Genomic DNA, 23,733 nt, shown 5'->3' on the forward strand with positions numbered 1-23,733 from the left:
CCTGGTCAGAGGTGAATTTCTGATGAACTCCTGCCGCTCTGCAGAAACTACATCATAGAAAACCACATAGGTTTTATTGTTTTGCCTAAATCATAATCATAACAGTAAGATATTACTGCAAACGATAGAATATTGATGTTGCAGAAAACATTTTGACTTTAAAAGGCAGCAGCAAAGCTTTGGATAACGGCTATCTACAGCAATAACAGTTGAGATTTGAACACAACAAAGTTGCAAAGTGCTCACCTGACGGTCACCTCCTCCAGATGCAAAGAGATCTCCAGCCTGAGAAAAGGCTACCGAAGTCACAGCACCCTGAATAACAGCAATTTCAAAATAAATGTCACCATGATGGTAAATCTGTCCATCTTAACATTCACAGCCTCATTCCCTCATACTCATTCACCAACGGATGGTACTAACCAGACCTCTACACACAACACATGAGAGCAGGAACCAATGAACTTTGTTTCAGGTCGGCAGCACAACTTTACTGACTTCGTCAGACTCCTTGCTGCAGCAGCGTCACCTTGTGTCCATGGAGGGTATAGATGAGGCGTCCCTCCAGCAGATCCAGGACCTTCACAGTGTGATCGCTGGAGCCAGTGATTAGGAAGTTGTTTGATGGGTGAAAAGAAAAGCTGTTGATTCCTTCACTGTGGACTAAAAAGCAAATAAATCAAGCCTATTTAAAATAACGTGAAGTCTTGCATAACTGACCTAAATCAGGGGTCCCAACCCCCTAAGGCTGTCCCACCCCCTGATGACTAACTGTTACTTAGGTGACGATCCAATTTGATTCACAATCAAAGTTCAATGCTTCACAGAACAAGCCATGTTTCCTGCTATATATATTCCATTTGAATGGTAGCTAAATGGTTGTGTGTCCTTTTACTAGATGTATGAACATTAAAACAATAAGTATTTATCCAGCATCATTTCTACCTTTATTTAGAACACAAGATCAGAATCAACAAAACATTTTTCATTGACATTGATCACTTTGAACACATTTACACATTTCTCTGGTTAACTTCAGCAGTAAACAAAACCTAAACATCACTGCAGCTTTGGATCCTTTTAGAACCAATCTGGAAAATGTTCTCCACACAGATTTTCTTTTTTAGTAGAACGACAAGAAGATAAATGAAGACACAATAAAACCTCAATAAAAATAGAAAAAATTAAAAACAGTTCCTTTGATGTAAACTGATTACAGTGTTTCCATGTTTTACAAACCAACTCTTTTTTGAGGAAATACCCCCAAAAAAACAAAATAAACTCCAAAGACTTCAGATGAACATCAAGCAGACGGGTTCTGGTACGGATTCTCCACCACACCAGCAGACTGTCACATGACGTCACATACAGCGGGGAAAATAAGTATTGAACACGCCAACATTTCTCTCAAAAAACACAATTCTAATCGAGCTATTGACATGAAATTTTCACCAGATGTCGGCATCAACCCAAGTAATGCACACATAGAAAGAAATCCAAACAGTTATGTCCATTAATGAAGTTATGTGTAATAAAGTGAAATGGCACAGGGAATAAGTATTGAACACATGAAGAAAAGGAGGGGTAAAAAGGTTTGGCAAGCCAAGAAAGCAGCTGGAGTTTGTCAGTATTCAGAAGGTTAACCTGCCCCCCATCAGTGCAAAGTAATATCAGCTGGTATAGTCCTGATTGATGCCTTTTAATAAGGTCTCTCACCAGCAAGGTTTTAGACAAGAAGCATTGCATGATGGGTAAAAGCAAAGAGCTGTCCAAAGACCTACGCAACCTTATTGTTGCAAAACACACTGAAGGCATTGGTTACAGGCACATTTCTAAACTTCTGAAAGTTCCAGTGAGTACCATTGGGGCCATCATCCGGAAGTGGAAAGAACACGGCATTACCATAAACCTGCCACGGCCAGGTGCTCCTCGCAAGATTTCAGACAGAGGAGTCAGAACAATCATCAGAAGGGTTCTCCAGCAGCCCAGGACCACTCGTGGAGAGCTTCAGAAAGACCTGGAATCAGCAGGTACCGTTGTTTCAAAGAAAACAATAAGTAATGCACTCAACCGCCATGGCCTCCATGCATGCACACCACGCAAGACTCCATTTTTGAAGAAGAAGCATGTTGAATCTCGTTTTGAGTTTGTGACACAACATTTGGATAAACCCATGACATTCTGGGAGAAGATACTCTGGTCAGATGAGACCCAAATTGAACTCTTCGGATGTCATAAGACACAACATGTTTGGAGGAAAAATGGCACAGCACATCACCCCCAAAACACCATACCAACAGTCAAGTTTGGAAGTGGGAGCATCATGGCGTGGGGCTGTTTTTGAGCATGTGGTACTGGTAGACTTCATATCATTGAAGGAATAATGACTGGAGAAAAGTATGGAGACATTCTTGATCAGAATCTGCTGTCATCTGCCAGGCTGCTGAAGATGAAAAGAGGGTGGATCTTTCAGCAAGACAACCATCCCAAGCACACACCAAGGTGACACTCAACTGGTTGAAGAAAAAGAAAATAAAGCTGCTAGAATGGCCCAGTCAATCACCAGACTTGAATCCAATTGAAAATCTTTGGAAAGAACTGAAGATCCGGGTTCACAGAGGAGACCCCCGGAACCTTGAAGATTTGAGGGCAGTTTGTGTGGATGAATGGGCCAAAATCCCACCTGAGCAATGTATTCCACTGGTTTCTCCATACAGGAGGCGTCTTGAGGCTGGAATCACCAACAAAGGTTTTTGCACTAAGTATTAAATAAATTTCAGTAAGCGTGTTCAATACTTATTCCCTGTGCCATTTCACTTTATTACACATAACTTCATTTATGGACATAAATGTTTGAATTTCTTTCTATGTGTGCATTACTTGGGTTGATGCCGACATCTGGTGAAAATTTCATGTCAATAGCTCGATTAGAAATGTTTTTTGATCGAAATGTTGACGTGTTCAACACTTATTTTCCCCCGCTGTATATTAGCCTGCTATCAAAATGACTAAGTTGCTACAAACACATAATGAGCATTAACGATTAAATGTTTATTTGCCCTGCAATGCATTCTGCGGAAAACGACGCGTCACGTGACTGCTCTGTTGTGAAAGTTTAAACTCATTACAATATTGTAACGACCCAGCCGGGACGTCACTTTAATAAACTGTTAGCGTAGCGGCGTCATTGTACAGTCTGTCCGTGCCTATATACCGCACGACCCAGGACGGTTTCGAGATGTGGTGACTCGGAGGCTCACCGAAATTCCTTCACAAGATGAAAGCCCGTTCATTTAAGCATGCATGAACAGCCAAAACGGCATGGACCTGACTTCAATTCACAACACTCTCACTTAAGGTTTTACCTCAAAACTCCCCACTTCCCTAAAGAAATCCGATTTTTGATATTTTTATTTTTTAAGGATTCGAACAAAAGAATGCTCCCCTGGCATATCTGAAGTTTAATTTGTGTTTTGTATTGTACTTTTGTTTTGTACAATAAAGTTTAAAAAAAAGTAATATTGTCGTGGCGGTCATGCGCATTTTAGGTCTGCTAGCAGCAGGGCGTTGTGGGACGCTGTCTCCTGATCTAATTAGGGCTCAGCATGAGCGTTTCTTTTCATATGGCAGTTTTGTTGTTCCACCTTAGTTTATTCTTCCTGTTATGTTTGTTTCTTTTTGTTTGACCATAAGTGTGGAAGGGGGAGAGGTTGATGACTCCAGTGCAATGTTCAATGTGGTGCATCTGTTAAACCAAGGGCCTGCGACGCCTGAAAGGAGACTATTCGCTCTCAGCTAATCTTTGTGCCTGCTCCTGTCTGAAATTGTTCGCAGACGTGCATTATCTGGGGCGCGGGCATTTCTCCGGTGCAGCCAAGTGATTGACAGCTCGACTTCCAGACAGTTAGGCTCCCGTTTTGCCCCTGCAAGTGACGTGACTGTTTTGCGTTACAAAGGTTTTTTTTCTACGCATTCTTACAGCATTGAAAAACGTTAATGTTTGTGTCTTGTTTTTACTCCTACAGAAACCATATTAAAACAAAAAATATATTTCTATCCCCCATCTTGTTACATTTTTGAACATGCTCCAGGGAGCCACTAGGGCAGCGCTAAAGAGCCGCATGCGGCTCCTGAGCCGCGGGTTGCCGACCCCCGGTATAGACCGTACCTTTATAATGTTGAATGAGCTTGTTGGTCCGAATATCCCAGATATTGAGGGAGCTGTCGGCTCCTGAAGATCCGATGCAGGTGCCGTTAGAGTTAAAATCGACAAATGTTGAGGATCTGAAGAAACAAAAGCGATCATTCACAGCAGAGGCTTAGACAAAAACACCATGCAGAGCTCAGATTCCAGAACATTGTGCTGTTCCAGCATTTGAATTCTATCCAAAACTTTTTAGGGCCCACTTAGAACAGCTTTATTTTTCTTGTAGTTTTTTTTTCATTTCACTTCTTTAAAATTGAATTTCTGAAGCTAAGGATGCAGACTTCAGCTTAAAAACGTAGGAGCGTTTACCCGCAGCAGTCGGAGAAACAGTTCAGACAGTGTTTAGTGGACGTGTCCCAAAGACGGACAGTTCGGTCGTCTCCACAGGAAACTATGAGCCTTCCATCTGGGGAGAATCTGAAAAGAGGAAAACACGTGGAATGGAAACAAAAACAGACTGAGATTTAGCCTTAAACAAAACACTTTTAACTGCATGTCATCCATCAGAACAAAAAACAAACACCTTTTTTTTTACTTTAAAAGGTCTTAAATTGAAGTTGCTTTGAAAGAACTGAACAGGCCGAAAAGAAGGTTTATCCAAAATGTGAACAGCTAATGGAAACAAAAGAACAGCCTGTGACTGATCAGCTTTCAGATCCACATGGAGGTACTTGTTTTCCAAAATTAGTCTTCCCTGTCATGGTGGAAGAAATGTCCTTTATAGATTTGCTTTAAGTCGAAAAGGTTTAATATATGAGACAATTCTTTGTTTTTTTACCATGACTGAGTCACTGGAACACATTTGTTCTTTAGTTTTTTCTCTTACATTAAGTTTCTGCAAGATCCTAAAACATCTGTTTCTTTTTCTTTGGTTTTTCTTTAAACCCCTCTAAAAACGTCTCTTAAATCAAACAGTGACCCACTTTCAGAATAAAAGTAGCCTAAGCAGTTTGAGTCCTGATCAGACAGCAGCGCAGAAGCAGAGCTGCATTCATTAAAGTTACGTATGGCCTGATTGTTTCAGACTGCAGTTCAGTGCAGTTCAGTCCTGTTGGACCTCGGCACTGACTTTGACATCACAGACCTGTTTACAAAAGCAACGACTTGGATTTGGAAATGCTTGAACAGTCAGCAGAGATCAAAGGATGCAGTTGTGAAGTAGATTAAGCCGTGATGATCAGATTCCCTGCATGCATACATATTAGGATATAAATGAATGGCGTTACGAAGCTGCAGGTCAATGTAAAAGACATAAATGATCAAATGTCCCGCATTTCCTTTGGCCTTAAAATTCAGCTGGGATCAGATTCTGCTATGAGCACCATTGGAGTTGTAGTCAAGACAACCGTCTCTATGGGCTGCCGTGCTGCAGTACACTCTAAAAAGCAAAAAGTTGATCCAACTTAATTGAATAACTTCAATTGGTAACACCTAATTGAATTACGTTTATTCAACTAAAATTTTTATGGCTAATTCAATTTGATAAGTTGATCTAACTTCAAAAAAATGTTTTAAAATTTTGTTTATAAAATTTAAATTGACACCTTTTTTTAAAGTTTCAACCAATGGGCCTTGTGATTTTATATCAAAGACATGAACGACCCAGCAGTATCTTGCATGGGGTATCTTGGGACAAGATACCCCGCACAAGGGGGTTGGTCATCATCCTCTACCAAATTCTAACTCATCGTGCAGAAAGAATTAAACTTAACATTTTAAATTACTAGTTCAAACAGAGAAAAACAGTTAGACAACAAAACCCATGGACAAAAACTCACACTTAAACCCCAATCTGCCCAGACAGGCAAAGAAAATGGTATCCCATAATTCCTTCCGCTGCCTTTCGTTCTGACGTCATGACGCATTGACAGCTTCACACCAAAGTTACACCAACTTAATTGAATTAAGTTGACTGAAGGTAAAATAACTATGTCAGACAACTACTTGTTATTTTTAAGTTAAATTAACTAAAAAAATGATTTATTTTCACCAAACTAAATGATTAAGTAAGATCAATAATCAAGATCAATAAAAAAGTGTATCCCTCCAACTACAACCCAAATTCTCTTTTTAGAGTGTAGAGTGGTCGACCTCTGACCGGAATATCTTTGACACATGGGTGGGTAAGACACCCATGTGTCCTTGGGCGAAACACTCAACCCCACATTTCTTTTGGTGCTTAGAAGTTAGCAGCAGTGTAAAGCTACGTTCACACCGTCCTCGCCAACACGTGTTCAAGGGACCACTTCCAATGAAAAGTCTGTGTGAACACGCGTTTAGGGGCATTTCAGGCTCTACGTACAAAAGGCGCAGCCATAGAACGGACACTGATTAGTTAGAGGACTAACTCTAAGCTATTTCACTGGAAGAAAATTTGTTAAGCTAGAAGAATTTACATCTGATCCTAAAAAGAGATAATTTGTGGTAGACCTGCACAATAAATCGCAGATTTATCGTTTTCGCAATATCAAGCTGTGCAAGACGCATATCGCAAAAGACGGCGAACATTGCAGTAAATGGTTACTTTAAATGTGCGTTAACAATCTTATGGCAGCTTGAAGTATTTAACGAATAAAATAAATCCCTTGATGCATTTGACCAATCGGATGGACACCTTCACGTTGTTGACCAATCAGATGGACCCTTTGCTTGTTAAATGTCCGCTTCCGTAGACAAGGGTTATTTGGAATATAATTTCAATTATTTTGACTCTTATTTAAATTTATCTGTTGCAGTGAAATAGAAAAATTATGCTTTTGGTTGTTTTGCTATTTGTTTATGTATCGCAAGTTACATCGTCGTCGCAATATTGATCACTAATATCGCAAATAGCGAGTTTTCCTCATTTCATGCAGCCCTAGTTTATGGGGTCCCGCAGAGATAAATGTGGGGCCATTACTCATTAACACTTGTGTAAATGATATATTCAATTTTTCATTATTTGCTGACAACACCAGTGTATTTTAATCAACAGAAAATTACAAAGAATTTACCAATGTGGTGAATGCAGAGCTAATTAAAACCAAAACAATGGATGCGTGATAGTAAATTATCTTTAAACTTAACAAAAGCATTGAATTAATATCCTAAATAGATTTTATATTTCAAATTATTTTTATTGTCTTTTTACTATGTTTTATTGCTAAAAATTGTGTGAAAAAGAACAAAATTAATCAATTAATCAAAGACTTTCACTGTTTTAAATTAAAATTTTCCTGAAATGCAGTGTTCAGTTTTAAAATGTGTACTTTCCAAGCTGCAAATGACAATAATAAATGTTTGCTGTCATAATCTCTCTTTTATTTAACAATAAAATAAACATTTTCATTTGTGACCTTCATAAACCTGGTTTATATTGGGTTCTTTCACACAACTGTTTTCAGACACATTCTCCTGAAACTGAATCCAGGCAGGGAGACTCCTGATTGGATGGAATCCAGACCAATCAGTGTGAACCCTCATGTGATGATTGGCTGGTTTGGTGGCACACTTGTAAAGCAAAAGACAAAGTTGAGAACATGAAGGTCAAGGCTATGTCCAAGATCCTTCACTAGTCACTACTTAGTTTACTATATAGGGTGTTGACTGCTTAGTTGAGGTGTACAAATCTACAATTCCAAATTCCAGTGCCCTGGAAATTCCCCAGAAGTCTCTGCTAAAAGCCAGTGTGCACCGATGCTTGCTAGATTGGCAAATATAGACCATAATGCATAGCGTTTGAATAATTTGTCTTTGATTTAAAAGGTTTTAAATTTAGTCCTTGTGCTGTCTTAGATGACCCCACCCTTGCATTGATGTGTTCTCCCTACCATGACAAAAGTGGATAAAGGTGGAAAGATTTCATGTAATCCATGGACACCAGTGAAGATCACAAATCATTGAAGGAAAAAGGTTCAGAGCTCTGTCTAGTGGGTCTAGATGACCCAACTCCCACTGGTAAAGTGCCTAGGATAGCACAAGGGTTAATTTTTACAAACGGTCTAAGTTTTCATCCTCAGAATGGAGTGGGATCATAAAATGTTTATATTTATTGGGTTTTTACTTCAACGACAACTTTCAAAGTAGTGAGGAAAGGACTGTTGCATAAAAATCCAGGGCACTGGATAGTCCTGCCTATTGAGTATTTTAGGGGTTACGGAGTAGAAAGGGACTTCGGACATAGCCTGAGAGAAAGCACGATTGGAGAAAATGCATCATCATACTTGATCCACTCTGATGACAATGGTGTTTTGGGATGTTTTTAACATGTTCTTGTAGCATTTTTCTGTTGGAGGACATTTATAAAGACAATACTTGTTGTGAATCAATAGCAGATGAAAGAATGTTGACTGGAAAAAGAGCTTATTTGTGACAGAAATAGACTGTATAGGCCTCAAGCTCCCTGCTCTGCTTCATTCTGATTCATCCACCGTCAGACAATTAGATCCATGAACGTCTTTGTTTTCCTCTTCTGAGCTGGAATCTGGATCTAAAACTTTACGGGTGGATAGCTGGAATGTTGCTCGTCATTTTTTTCACTAATGTTATGTTGGGGTTAGGGTGACAGATGGATGATAGGAAGTGGGGGCAGGCTTACTCTGTGCCATCAGTCCCGGCCACAACTCAGAGGTGAATTTCTACTGACCTCTGCAGAAATTAAGTCCTAGAGAACGACACAGGTTTTTTATTTTAGTTAAAAACAGCATATTCATAGATAAAAGACTACTGGGAAGGCTTTGAAAATAGACCAACAGATGATTAGAGTGGGACTTTAAGCCGGTTCCAAACATATTTTGTAACCACAGAAAGAGATTTTCAAAACACAGATGGGATTTTTTTACAAACATTTAATTTTTTAATTTGTTACTCAGCAAGTTGTATTTTTTTTAGAAATGAACTTTTTTTGCAATCAACGACATTTTGGTTTCAAACTGTGACTTTTGTTCTCATTTGCGGTGGGGGGCATTGCTTCATAATCATAGACGTACACTTCCCCCAGCTGCAGGGTACCTGGCACAGCGAACCCAGTTGGTGTGCTGGTTGAGGGAGTAGATGAAGCTCTGCCGGTCCACACTCCACACCTTCACCGACTTGTCATCAGACGCCGTCACCAGTCTGAGGCCGTCAGCAGAGAAAGCCACACTGCGCACAGCAGCTGTGTGGGCTCGGAACACCGCACACTCCCCCTTCCTGTTGTCCACAAACGCAACATCACATTTAAGCATCAGACCATTTATCCTACCCTCTGATTTCGCTTCAGAGTGACGGATGGATGCGTACATGGAAGGAGTCCACAATCGGACGGTCCTGTCTTTGGAGGAAGAAGCCACCCGCTTGCCGGATGGAGAGAACTGCACCCCTGTGACGGCATCCTGGTGGCCAAAAAAACGAAGAGCCCTCCCCTTAGGAGCCAGATTCCAGATCATCACGGTTTTATCTGCTGATCCTGATGCTGGGGGGTCAATAAAAAGTGCTGTTTAGATATAGATGGACAGGCAGCAGTCAGGAGATGACTAAACTACATGAAATGTTTTCTAAAATGTACATTAATAATTCAAGATGTTTCCGTTTAGGATCACTGGCAAATAAGGTTTAAACATTTTGAAAAGATTTGGTAAATTAAAAAAAGGAAACATTTTAAGTGTCTAAACTGTTTAAGAAATAATGAAACCTTTGATTCAGAGAACAGAGAATGAAAAGAACATCACATCCCAAGGAGAGGATTTGATTTATGGAATAGTTTAAATAAAGTCAGAAAAAAACAATGAAAAAAATACATACAGACAAATAAATGGCCGTGAAACAAACACAACAGAAGAGACCTTAACCTCTTCATCATTGTATGATGTGTACATCCTAACCCGGGGGGGGGGGGGGGGGGGGCAAACTACGGCCCGGGGGCCAAATGCGACTTAATCTGACCCGCCACACTGGAATAGATAATCCTTTTATTTTCCCTGTAATTCTGGAGCCGCTCATAAATGGTGCTCTGCAAATGATGGGACCTTTGCTAAGATGTAAAGAGTTATTCAACGTTCATGTGAAAGAAAACAACACATTTTCCAATGATTCTGATCATTCCAACTGCACATGAATGCAGCATTTCTCTAGTTTTGTGTTTTCCTAGAGTGAGATCAACCCATTGGTGCGATCGGCTCTAAAACCAGAACAAAATCCTAAATGTTGGCTTTTAAAATATATACATCAATTTTTAATTCAGTTCAAGCGTGTTTTCATCCAGATTCCATGTGATTTCCTTCTCTGATGAGGTGGACTAACAAAACACTCCACACATCAGCTCCTGGTCCAACCCTTCTGTCAAATTTTAGAACCCTCTGTGGCCCATGAGTCAAAAGGTTTGCCCACCGCTGTCCTAACCCCTAGCCAGACCCTTTAGCCCCCTGTGGGCATCCTCAGGGCCTAAGGCCTAAGCCTAACCAGGGGACACTTGGAACATTTTGGGTTCCTGCAACTCAGACCCCCTCTTATTTACAAAGCCACGACTGGTAACCTTTTAAAGATCCACTCTGATGAAAATCATGTTTTTGGTGTTTTTGAAACATGTCCTTGTAGCATTTTTCTGGTGATGGAGGAGATTCATGAAAAAAAATAAAGCCTAACAATTTATGAGTTCGACTGGATAGCTCCAACACTGCTCGCCATTTGTTTGCATCACAAATGTTTGCTTGGAGGTGTGAGGGGCTATAAGCTAGCAGGAGAGAGTGTAAACAGAGAGCTCTCAGCAACTGAATGGGGGTGGCGTTGCCCCACGCCAACAGTACCGCCCACAACTCAGAGATTAAGTTCTGATGAATTCCTGCTTCTATGTAGAAACTATTTTCAAGAAAATGACACAGGTTGTTTGATTTAAACATGGCATAATATGAACAATATGGATATACAATATAATATGGATGGATGGATGGATGGATGGATGGATGGATGGATGGATGGATGGATGGATGGATGGATGGATGGATGGATGGATGGATGGATGGATGGATGGATGGATGTGCCTTTATAGATAGATAGATGTGCCTTTATTGTCACTGTCCACTTGGACAATGACATTGAAGTCATCACCATTTGCAGTGCAAAGACAAAACTAACAAAATAGAATACATAAAAACTACCGGTATATGGTATGTAACTGTGCTTAACAGGAGCCAGAGCAGCAGAGACATTAGCTGGAACGATCAGGAGAAGCTTTCTGCAGAGCTACATGTGAACTAGTCTGACCGACACCGTTTAGATCAGGGGTCGGGAACCTTTTTGGCCAAGAGAGCCATAAATGCCACATATTTTGAAATGTAATTTCGAAAGAGCCATACAATAATGTAGTGTCCCTTCCCCACACTGAGGCACGGAGACTTAACCTCTTTTAAAGTTCTTTATTCCGATTACTGCAGACCGCAACAAACGCCGTACAATTAATTCAGCAACTCCTGAATCTCTCCCGCCGACACGAGAGCGCGTCTCCCAACTTTATATTCCCCTGCTCCCGCTCCAGCCCCTCCCATTTCCCTTATTCGGCCCATAGCTGAACCCCATTGGTCCAAACTACCTAACAACAGGCTGAGCGACAGAACTGAGGGCCAATCAGATCTCTGCTTGACGCGTTCAATGAACTCCAGAACTTTTAACGCGGCCCAACAGCCATCCAACTCAGTCCGCGACAATTTGTTTAAAACTAAATATACAAATGAATGTGTGCATTTGATTTAATTTCAACATTTTTAAAGTACAATAAGTCTGTGGATTCTTTTTAATAACATTGTTATTCTGTTGCTAATAAATGATGAGTATTTCTCGTGGTAGTTTTGCTGATGTTCTAGTCTGGTTGATACGTGGTGAGTTTCTGCTTCGTTCAGGCGTTGAGACTTTAAACGTGATCGTAGGTCTGAATGTTCTGTAGATGTGAGACAGACTGATCACATGCAGACGGGGAGCCAAACACACACTCACACGCTGCAGTGAGTGACGGGAAGCGGGTTTTACGTTTTTACAATCCCTGCGCGATTCACCTGCTGCCTGTCCCCACAACCCCTCAGCCCCACCCTCTGCTTTCTCCCTCACACATCCCGTCCCCGCATCTGCGCGCTCTTTCTCAGAGACGGGAGCGCGCAGTTTTAGGCACGTCAATTCACAGGTTTCCAGCTGGTACAAACTCTGTGAAATAATAGATAATTGTAAACTGATAGCGCTGGCGCAGATTTCTCTCTCTAAGCACTGCTACTACTGCGCGCCTCTGGCATCGCGCCTGAGAAGGACTGGTCTAATGAAAAAAAAAAGTATAATTAAAGATTTGTCTGCGAGCCACATGTGACCATCAAAAGAGCCATATATGGCTCGAGAGCCATAGGTTCCCGACCCCTGGTTTAGAGCATTCAGAGAAAACAAACTATTTGTTGCATAAAACTAATTCCTGAGAGAATTTTGAAAAAAAAGTATGAGTTTGTGTTCTTTTCAGCAGCAAACTTACCCAGTTGTTTGTTGTTGGGATTGAAGTGGACACAGGTGACGGCGTTTTTGTGGCCCTTAAAGTGCCTCTCCAGGGCGGGATCCTCCTACAACAACAATACACAATCAGAAAATCAAACTTTGTCAATGCCTCCCTTGTAACAAATGATATTGAAACCTACAAACATTTTTTTAAGATTGACACTTGGTGAATAGGATTTGTATCAGGATTTATACAACTGGCTTTCTACAAAACAATACAACTACATCTAAAAACTTTCAATTTGGTTTTATATTAGTAGATGGGATGTTTGTATCGGGGCTTTGAGGTGTGTACTGAGCAGCGGAAGGGGCGTTTCCTCAATGCATGTATCAAGGCTTGCTTCATTTAGGGGAGGAGCTGAAGATGATGGCGTCCAAAGGCTCGTCACTCAGCTGTACCACATGACTGGTTCAGGATGTGGTTCAGATTGTGCCGCGAGTTTTGACAGCGATATGAATCCTTCAGGTGACGTTTAAAATGTGGGCGTTTGATGGAGAGTTCCTGTCAGTGATAGTTTGAAGACTTCAGAGAAACTGTTGTTCTCCCGATCGTCACATAAGCACAGCTGTAAAGTAACACAAGCACAAAGACATTACATCCTCATCGATGATGTGTTCCTAGTTTTTCTTTGAACCCAGTAATTGTATCATGAAAACCGACTTCGTGTTAATAAAGTCATAATTCACATTGATATGACAAACATTTACGTATTTAATCATTCATTTGTTCAATATAAATCTTTCCTCCAGAGCCACAATGATCATGATTGGTCTCATCACTCGGCCTGTTATACTTTTTTGATCCACTTGATGGCAGCATGGAGCAAATTAAGCTTCAGAGCTTCATGGGGCTTCATCTCACCATCACTTTTGCACATACAAAGACAAACGATTCCTAGTTAACAATTCACAAATCATTTTAGGATTTTATTAAATAAATGTTGTTTTTTTAAACAAAGCCCAAACGTTTTTTTTTTTTTATTGAAATAAACCTATTCTGCAATGCCCTTCAAAAATTGGAAACTAGGAAAGCTATAAAATTCTTAAATTATTTATCTGTTTATGTATGTAATGCTTTTTTCCCCCTTTTACATTTTTTTTCCTTAATTGTATTACTTTGGAATTTTTATTTTTATTTTTTGGCTAGAGTAGCCGAGTACGCTCACCATCCACTTTATACCCCATTTTGCCTTCAGAATTGCCTAAATCCTTGGTGGCACAGATTCAACAAAGTACTGGAAACATTCCTCAGAGAGTTTGGTCCACATTGACATGATGGCATCACAGCTGCTGCAGATTTCTCGGCTGAACATCCATGATGCAGATCTTCCGTTCCACCACATCCCAAAGGTTCTCTATTGGGTTGAGATCTGGTGACTCTGGAGACCGTTTGAGTCCAGGGAAGTCATTGTCATGTCCAAGAAAGCAGTCTGAGATGATTCCAGCTTTATGACATGCCGCCTTATCCTGCTGGAAGTAGCCATCAGAAGATGTTACACTGTGGTCATAAAGGGATGGACATGATCAGCAACATTACTCTGGTAGACTGTGGCGTTGGAACCATGCTCAATTGGTACTAAGGGGTCTAAAGTGTGCCAAGAAAATATTCCCCACACCATGACACCACCACCACCAGTCTGAACTGTTGATGCAAGGCCCTACCATCTGAATATGGCATCAGAATGGAGACTCATCAGACCAGAGGGCCACGTTTTTCCATCTTCTATTGTCCAGTTTTGGTGAGTCTGTGTGAATTGTAGCTTCAGTTTCCTGTTCTTAGCTGACAGCAGTGGTACTTGGTGTGGTCTTCTGCTGCTGCAGTCCATCTGCCTCCAGGTTGGATGTGTTGTGCGTTCAGAGATGCTCTTCTGCAGAGAAGAGGATACTGCATCCTCTTCGGCTGTATCCAGTGGTTCTTGGAATTCCTGTTGTCTTTCTTTCAGCAGAAACCAGACTAAACAGTTGGACAGGTGACCAGTAGGCTGTCATGTTGGATGACAATATATCTTCTGTAATTTTGGATGTGTCAGTAAAGGGAAAACAAGCCCTCTGCCAACGACTTCAGCTGCAGGTGGATTTGCAGCAGGTGCCTGAACGAACGTTATTACTGATCGGAAAGGAAGCCTCGTGTGTAAAAGTGATTATGTTTTTAAAAATCAGTAAATCCTCTCTTAGCCAAGACGAGAGAGAGCTGCTAGCAAAGTTACCGACTGATCAGCGACAGCCGCTTATCGATTAAAGGATTTACCCACAATAACAAAAACTCGTTCAAAAAAGTCCTTCTTACCAGAACTGACGCCATCAAGGAAATGTGATCAAACAATCAACTTATTTTGTTGAAGGTTTGAACAAACCCGCTCCTCTTCGTCTTCATGACAATCGTCTTCTACAAACTCCTCAGTCAGCCCCGATCAGTCGAGCACCGAGGCCAGGATCGACTTTTTGAAACGCGAGGAAAAGTAGATCATATTTTATATATAAATTCATTTAGAAATCTTTATGACACGAAAAAGACAGAACACAGGAGGTCATTGTTCTGTTCGGTTTAGGTTGTTGTTGTTAAATTTTCCCTTTTTCAACTACTAAGACTGCTGCGTTCAAAGTAAAAAAGGAAAGTCGTATATTACATTCTCTCAAACAGAAAACCTCTCAAATAAATATCTAAAATTTTAGAGAATACAATAGTTATGTGTCTATGATATAACAGACATAGAATTTCACCCAGCATCAATGAGTTTTATACATATAAAAATTTTCTATATAAAATATTGCGTTATAACTTATTTTAGCCAAACCCATGTGAGCAATGTCGTTTGTCCGTGCAACAAAGTTAGCGTATATTTTTACGAAATATCCAGAAGTATTTTGTTTACGTTTTTACTTTGTTTACTTTAAAATGGAATGGAAAATTTCACATTACTAACTTAAAAGGCAAAGGTCAACTTCACAACAAACTTTCACTCAAACGTTTCCAAGCTGGAGCGTCTTTCGCTGCTAAGCAACAGTTGTTCAAAACATGTCCTGGGCGTTCTATGGATGACGTCACAGCATCTGCTTCTTTCTTTGGATGTTCTGAAACACGACAGCCAATCAGCAGACACGTTGTTGAAATGTGAAGAAATGTTAGCAAGTCAGTTAAAAGACATGTCTCTGAATCGCGGAGTCGGCAACCAAGAGGTAAAGTTGGATAAAATAAACCCAATTACGTACTTTTTACTCCCTAGTTAGTAAAACATAGAGTGCGATAGCTTTTACATTTTGTGTATCCGAATAAAATTAGCTTGTCAGGCTAATTTAGCTAACCTAGTCGGTAAGTTAAAGCAGCAACGTCAACGGCAGTAGATATTATGGACGATATCTTTTAAATTTATGGTAAAATGTAAGTATTTAATGGCTAATAAAATCAAAAACAGTCATTTTCTGTCCTTCTTTCAGTACATGAAAAAGAAGATTCCAAAAAATGCCAAGTATGACTACGTCAAAACAAAGCTGGACACAGGTCAGGTGACTTACAAGCAAGGGGGCACATCTCTGTATGGTTGAATCCCCAGAAATGAGGTTCATGATGTGTTTTTGCTCTGCGTGTTGCTCTGACCACATCCAGGATGCAGCATGACAAAATACATGGAACGACTGGAGGAAATCAGAAAAAGTGAGTCCCAAAATGTTTGCTGTAATGTGTGGATCATGGAGTTGTTCAGCTCAGCTTATAACTCTCAATCTGATCCACTTTGATTATAAATATGACTTTAAAGACCCAATCCACTGAAACATTTCTTAGTATTCCTTTATGTGAATCAGGAGCAGATGGAAAAGCTTGTCAGTGTGACGTACAAGTTACTACGGCAAGCCACAAGCTCCCTCCTCTGCTCCATTCTGCTGCATCCACTTACAGACAAATGGGGGTGTGTGTGTCTGTTAACAGCTGGATGATGGGAAGAGGTTAGACTTACTCCACGCCAATAGTCCCACCCACAAGTCAGAGGTGAACTCCTGCTGCTCTGCAGAAACTATGTCCTAGGAAACGACACATTTTGGGGGGCTTTTGGCTAAAAACAGCATATACGTAATTAAAAAACCACTGGGAACACTGAAAATAGATCAAAAGAAGATTGGAGTGGGCCTTTAAAGGAGGTTTTTCCTACAATACATGTGAAAAAGTTTTCCTTTTTCAGATAAGTGTGTCAAATCTGTCTGTAAACTAAGGTCATTAATGCAGTTTAGAAACCCTGACGTGAGTTAAGTTAAAGACCCACTGCAAAGATGTTCATGGGTCTATTTGTCTACAGGTGGATGCATCAGAATAGAGCGGAGCCGGGAGTTTGTGGCCCACCCAGCGGCTTTTCTACGTCTAACATGTTAAAAACAGCAAAAACACCATTTTCATCAGAATGGCTCCTTAATAGAGACGTTTGTGGGACATTGCCAGCCTCTGGCTTATGACCGCATCCATTGCCCAAATTGTTTGTTTGGCGCCAAAATAATTGCTCAATTTAAAATGTATCTGGTGGGGGAAATGTCAGTTCAGTGGAAAATTATGAAGACACTCATTGATGCTGCAATTTTCTCTGTTGAGGGATCCATGTGTTCACCTTTAATGAATGCAGCAACCGTGCTTTTAAGCAAGCATGTTTTGAAGTCTACTAATAGATCTGCTAACCTATTAGTTACAATCATTGACTGTATTTGATGAACTCAAAAACACTTAATGTTTATAATTACTAGTTTGTATGTTTTATTCATGGCATTCATGTCCGCCAGAGAGAATAAAGTAAATCTGAGTCTGAGTCTGAACTTTGCAGCAGTTAAATAACTAATCTCACGACTCCCAGGTTAAATGACTGCTAAATCATTACTTTTTACTTACAAATTGTTCTTTTTTTTGTTTGTTTTTAGATTATCGTTATCGAAAAGATGAAATCTTCAAAAGAATAAAACTCACAACACTTGCACAGCTGGTAAGCACAAATGCAACCTTCATGTTTAAGATGTTAAAGCAAACATTAGATTCCAATTTTATTTTCAAATGTAAGGGTGTTTAACAAACAAATGCCAGTTTATTAATTATTCTAAATGAATCCACATTCGTTTCTGATTTGAGAATAACAGCTTTGTCTCAGAGTATCTCCGTGGAGAACAGTTTTTCTCACGTTTTGTTTTGTGTTTTTCACATTAGGTGCTACAGGTAGCCTCTGTAGCCGACTCCAATGGAAGTGAGATTGATGATGGGTCACAAGATCCTGAAGGTAACGCTTCAGCCTGCTTTTGTGGAGTCAGAACCAGTCCCTGTGCTACATTCTGTTCATCTCCCATTTGCAGACAGCCTGTTTGCAGGGTCTGATGCAGACCTAGAGAGTCACACTGACATCTCCCCTCAGGCCTCATCCCCATCAGGAGAATCCAATCATTCCTGCCACACTGCCAGGTCAACGCTTCTAAGGTATTTTTCACTGCAGTTTCCTTCAAAGACAACTTCAGTTCTTTTAATTGTATCAAATCATACTGCTCCTGGGTTTTTCTAGTCATTGTTTGTGAGTAATTTGGAAAATCTGCATCAGTTAGACTGTCATTGGAGCTCATGCATTAGAGCAGGGGTGGCTAACCCTGGTCCTCAAGAGCCTCAACCCTGCCTGGTTTCCAGCTCTCCCTCACCAGCTTGCTGTTGATCAGCTGAATCAAGTGATTTAACATCCTGATTGACTGAACACACCTGATTTAGGTTATCAGCATCAAGCAGTCAAGGGGGGGATGGAAAACAGACTCTTGAGGCTCTTGAGCACCAGGGTTTGCCACCCCTGCATTTAGTTTGTGCGAGTGGGAGGAGTTAATCAGAAATTCACCTCTGAATTATGGATAGGACTGTTGGTGTGGAGCAACCCTACCCCCTTTTAGTTGCTGAGAGCTCTCTGTTTACAATCTGTCCTGCTGGCTCACAGCCCCAAGCTAACATAACCGGTGCAACATCAATGGTGAGCAGTGTCACAGTTATCCAGCCGTCCAGTTTAGATCCAGATTCCAGCTCAGACGAGGAAACAAAGACGTTCGTGGATCTATTCGTCTGACAGTGGATGATCAGAATGGAGCAGAGCAGGTAGACTGTGGGCCGCCCATTTACTGTACAATAGAACTGGACTGAACACGTGTGACGTCAACAATAGAAAACAGTTGGTACTTCCTGATCCAGCAAAATGAAGCCAAATCAGTTGTCATTGATCAGCTCTACAGATGTCGCCATGTTGGAGCCAGAAGACAGTGATTGGTCCGAGTCAACGTTTCTATGGCAACACTGTTGCCAGTCAGGACTAAACTTGTTCAAAATCCACACTCCTTCCACTAAAAGTGGGCTCGGAAAAATCTATCCAACATCTCGAACGATCAAGGTGGGGCCAGCAGGAACCACATGCTTTCAGCAAGGCAGCTGATTGGTCAGTTTATAGCCTGAATAGCCTGCAGGACAGAAAACATATCATGAAAAGAAATTAAGATTAGCAAGAAGATTTAAAAAAAGGCAGAATGGTTCTTCTGACCAATAGAATGACTGAGTAACAGCTGTTTATTTCTCTATAGACGACAATAGGATTTTGGCTTCTTGGAGACAGCAGGTACTTCCTGTTTGGAACGCCAGGGGGGGAGGAGTCACTCAGTCCAGTTCTCATATACAGTTTAAATTCTTGTTTAGAGAAGTTCTTACCTCAAACAACTTCATCAATGTCATCAAATATTGTGTCGTTTTTCCAGTCAAAACTTTTTCTTAGATTTCCTAAGATGAAGAACCTTCAGTGTTGTTACGACCCTCGGTCTTGCCTGCATGGTTTGTGTGTGTATGTGCACACACACAAAACCTTGGTGTTTTGTTGGTTAGTTTCCTTGGTTTTCATGTTGTATCACCCAAATAAACGGCGGTGTGTAATAAACCCCGCCCCCGCATTTTTTTTTTTTTTGTTTCCTGTTTTCCCCCTCTTCCCTAAAGAGGGACGTAACAAACATAGTTGTTTATGGTATCACTATATCTCGGATAAGATATGGACTTTGTGGGACCCTTGATAGCAAAAATAAGATTTGGAATTGTGACTTTTTCAACACTTTAAAACAAAACAGAAAAGTCATTGTTCTTCAATGCACGGATGAGTCACTCTGATGGAAACAGTATTTTTAAGATGTTCCTGGGGAATTTCTCTGATGATGGAGGACGTATATTAAGAAAATGAAGCTCCAAGTGGCATTGCTGAGGATTTCTTGATCCAAATTGTTGTGAATCAGGAGCAAATGAAAAAAATGTTGTTTTCGATTTTATTTGTGACAAAAAATACTCCGAGATCTCAGCAGTGGGGAGGGGAAGGGATGTGGGTTTGCTGTCCGCCAGCGGTCCCACCCATAGGTCCCACCCATAACTCAGAGGGTGAGTCTCTGATCAACCGCTCTGCAGAAACTATGTCCTAGAAAATGACAGGTTTTATGATTTGGGCTAAAGATGAAATAATCATAATTAAAGGCCACTGGGTTTGCTTTTACAATAGATCAGAAGATGATTACAGTGAGACCGTAATAACTATTTCTTAAGCATTTCTGTCTCTCCCTTTCAGTGTCATCAGCGGCATTGGTGAGCTGAACGTGGACAATAATGACCACAGAGTAGAAGACCACCTGCTGCCTGACGCTGTGTGTGCTGACAGGCCCTACCCCGACTGCCCCTACCTGCTGCTGGACGTGCGGGAGCGCGAGCAGTACGACCTCTGTCACATCATCAGCGGTGGGCGACTACGACCATGAAACTCTTTCATCAAACCAAAGACGAAACAAAAACGAGTCGTCTGTCTGTCCTTTAGCCCACAGCTTCCCCATCGGCATGCTGTCGCGGACGATGAATCCCTACACCAAAGAAGTGCTGGAATACGTATCCTTCAGCACAAACACACCAGTTCTCCCATTTTAAACAGAAGCAGTGTAAATACTTTCCTATCACAGTTTTTTATCAAGACACTTAACTGTAATAATTGATAGAAAAATGCTCCAGGGAAGATCATCATTGTGTACGATGAAGATGAGAGGATAGCCAGCCAGGCTGCTACGGCCATGTGTGAGCGAGGGTTCGAAAACCTCTTCATGCTCTGTGGAGGTAAGCCCTGGAGTGTCTGGAGCCCAGTCAGGAGGAGTTTATGACTTTATGACCGGCACTGCCTTTAAATCCTTTCCATTTGACTGAAATGAGATGCTTCAGTGGGAGCAAGTGTGTAAATACACACCTGCATTCCTTTGCAAACATTTGCAACTGAATCATGCCTGAGATATTTTCCACACCAGGATTTGAGATCTTTGATGACATAAAAACCCCACAAAATATCACACAACGTACAGTGACCTGACTCACACACAGAAATGACAGCATATTTGTTTGCTGTGTTCATTTTTATCACCACTTAAGTAATTCATCTATAGGTTAAAACGGGAATGACCATGTTTTCCTTGAGTACATGGGCCATAATCTGTTGTATATAATTGCTGTCAATGAGCTTAAAGGCAGACAGAGAGGAATCTGAAGAGGTGGCGTTTGTGTTGGATCACACCAGTGAGAACCAGCGGTAGAAATGAAAGCATGACGCTTTTGGTTTCTGTCACACAGCAGCAGCTTTTGACTTCATATATCATCTATCCATCCATCTAAGCCGGCTTAGTCCCTTTTGGGATCACGGGCTGCTGGAGCCTATCCCAGCTGCTGTTGAGTGAAGGGGTACACCCTGAACAGGTCGCCAGTCCGTCGCTTTAGCATCATGAGACAAGCAGCCATTTTCAATGAAAAGTCTATGTAAATGCGCATGTATGCATGTTTCAGGCTTCCACATTCAAAATTGTCACATTCACGGATCGCTACTAAAGTTTCTATGACCGTTTTCACACGTCCATTGAACGCGCATTGAAAGATAAACCAGTTGAACTTTGACCAATCTGGGACTCCGATTTGGTGGTGACACATGGGAAGCGTTTCTTTCAAAACATGGAATTGCCAAATAAAAATTCATCGTGGAGGAGAAATTTGGCTAACCAAAACTGTGTTTAAATGTGCGCATTTATATTTCTCATAACATGAAACAGCTTCCAGGCTGCGTAAAAGCAAATGCTGCACAATTTCAATAATCTAAAATGTGTTTTGCGTTTTCTGTTAGGCTGTAGGCCATGTTTTTGCTGAAACTCCAAGACATTTATTCATATGCTTTTGCCAGTTTGAAAGACTGAAGTCATGAAAGGCATGAACTTTTTCCTCTTCCAGGTCTAAAGGTAATCGCACAAAAGTTTCCTAGAGGGATGACAACAGGCTGCATCCCAGCCTCATGCCTTTCACCCCATAATGCATCGTCGAAAGGGAGAAAAAGCTCGGGGCTGCAGCAGCCAGCAGACCAGAGGTGGACGTTTACACCAGAAGAGCTGGCAGAGATCCAGGATCAGCTGGAAGAGGTTCTACTTCCCACCAACACAAACAGTAAGAGAGCACTAACCACCGGCCCATTGAAACTGATGACACTTTTTGCAACGTTCACACTGAGCATGTGACGCATGTTCTTGAACGTGCTTTTAGCACGCTCTTGAATGCATGCCCGCGCTAGGGTGTTCACACTGGACAAGCAGGGAGGGGCTTCTTACAGTTTACTAGCGCATGTCTGCCACCTGGGGTTAGAAGAGGCTTGGTGTGAAATGTCTCGTGAATCTTGCTCAAAGCATTTTCTCCTCCAAGATCAAGTTTCGAACAGTTGGCACTTCCTTGAGTTACAAGGGACATCGTCCACATGTCATTACCAAATCAGAGTCTCTGATTGGTCAAAGTTTGTCCTGGTTTAACTTTCAACAATACAGGTTGCAGGTTTTGTGGAGCCCAATAACGGTCTCAAAAATGTTGGTGGCAATGCATGAATGTGAGATTTTTTGAACACGGAAGCCTGAAACACACATTGATGTGTTTTTACACAGACTTTTCATTCAAACTGGCTGCTTTAACATGCATGCGCTGCCTGGGGGGTTGTGAACGTAGCTGTAGTGGATGCAGCTCAATGCTAGGTTCACACTGGGCTGGGAAATGCGTATTCCAGCGTCTGCTTTATACACATGTACGTTTCTAAAGACTGGATTTGTGCTAACGTGTTAACGTTTGCCCTGCAGGTGGCCTGTCCAGCCGCCTGTCCTCTGGGAGTGGCCATTCCAAAGGCTCCAGTCGTGTCTGCTCCTCCACAGCCAGGGGGGGCAACTCCAGGGTTCAAAGCAGCAGGCCCTGGAAATAGTTTCAATAGTTGTGTGCTGCAGTTCACAATATGTTGTCAAAGAAAAAAAACTCTAATTCTAAGTGTGGTTTCATTTAGACTGTAGTGACGGGAAAACTTTGACAGATTTCTTGCACTTGCCTCCCTCCAAACGTGAAAAATTCCACACAATTACAGTTACAACCAGTATCTACTTTCCATTCAGTTCAATGGGCAGCTAAACCATGTAGTGAGTGGTGTTTGATGATGCATTTCCAATAAAAAGTGTGTTTTTTTGACTTTTTGCACAGCACATTTGTGAATCTTGGACACATGTATATTTCTCGTTTGCATATGGATGAGTAATGAATTGACATTTTTGCTTGTGTTTCACTTCTATGTTGCTGTTTTCTCATGTCACACTGAGGCTGGACCTGATGGTGTCAACAGGTTTAGGGGAACATGAATATTCATTTCACAGCTGAGCAGGACCTCATGTATTGCCTCTGTGAAACTCCTTAAACCTTGTTTTCCGGTTGATGTTTCTGTAAATGAAGTCTTCTCTGCCACTGTCCGTACGGGGAAAGGATTCTGGAGCAATCCGCAGTCCTGTTTTCACCTTTTCCCCGAACATTAGGGAAATGTCAAAACTGATTAGTCTCTGAAGTGCAATGTGTGAGAATATAAAGTTTGTTTTGAAAGAATGCGTGCGCAGCATCAGTCTAAACTTGCATTATTTTGTTTTGAAATAATGTCTCAACAGTGCTAACATTGCATTAGAGTATGTAATTGTTTAAATAAAAGGGAAACGTTCTTTAA

General features: G+C 41.2%; 2 protein-coding genes across 25 annotated transcripts in view; one reads left to right on the top strand and one right to left on the bottom strand.

Moving 5' to 3' along the window:
• poc1b (POC1 centriolar protein B) overlaps positions 1-15,723 on the bottom strand; it is a 48,218-nt gene extending 32,495 nt beyond the window's left edge. For 15 of the 23 annotated variants that reach the window (XR_013656278.1, XR_002289663.3, XR_013656277.1 and 12 more), the window contains exons 1-10: positions 15,613-15,723; positions 14,976-15,126; positions 12,984-13,254; positions 12,669-12,753; positions 9,467-9,638; positions 9,197-9,376; positions 4,517-4,624; positions 4,169-4,284; positions 530-663; positions 247-315 (exon numbers count right to left, since the gene is read on the bottom strand). Coding sequence is in view for 18 of the 23 variants with exons in the window: in XM_020701532.3 (XP_020557191.1) it covers positions 247-315; positions 530-663; positions 4,169-4,284; positions 4,517-4,624; positions 9,197-9,376; positions 9,467-9,638; positions 12,669-12,753; positions 12,984-13,034 (915 nt within the window). In the remaining 5 variants the exon portion in view is untranslated. Of the gene's footprint in view, positions 1-246; positions 316-529; positions 664-4,168; positions 4,285-4,516; positions 4,625-9,196; positions 9,377-9,466; positions 9,639-12,668; positions 12,754-12,983; positions 13,255-14,975; positions 15,523-15,612 lie in introns of those variants that run through there. The other 8 variants (XR_013656279.1, XM_078948238.1, XM_078948235.1 and 5 more) reach the window with 4 other exon arrangements.
• Positions 15,719-23,733, top strand: cep41 (centrosomal protein 41). 2 transcript variants are annotated; one of them, XM_004086234.4, is made up of 11 exons: positions 15,719-15,865; positions 16,124-16,187; positions 16,293-16,340; positions 17,585-17,646; positions 17,865-17,934; positions 18,008-18,128; positions 20,272-20,438; positions 20,515-20,582; positions 20,690-20,804; positions 21,954-22,163; positions 22,838-23,733. In XM_004086234.4, the coding sequence occupies exons 1-11, from the start codon at positions 15,725-15,727 to the stop codon at positions 22,954-22,956; spliced, it is 1,185 nt and encodes a 394-aa protein (XP_004086282.2). In that variant the 5' UTR covers positions 15,719-15,724; the 3' UTR covers positions 22,957-23,733. The 2 variants fall into 2 exon arrangements, with proteins under 2 accessions (XP_004086282.2, XP_078804374.1); XM_078948248.1 differs by lacking the exon at positions 15,719-15,865 and adding an exon at positions 15,980-15,998.

Source organism: Oryzias latipes, chromosome 6 (genome assembly GCF_053564925.1).
Source record: "Oryzias latipes strain Hd-rR chromosome 6, Olatipes_Hd-rR_3.1".
NCBI classification, from domain to species: Eukaryota; Metazoa; Chordata; class Actinopteri; order Beloniformes; family Adrianichthyidae; genus Oryzias; species Oryzias latipes.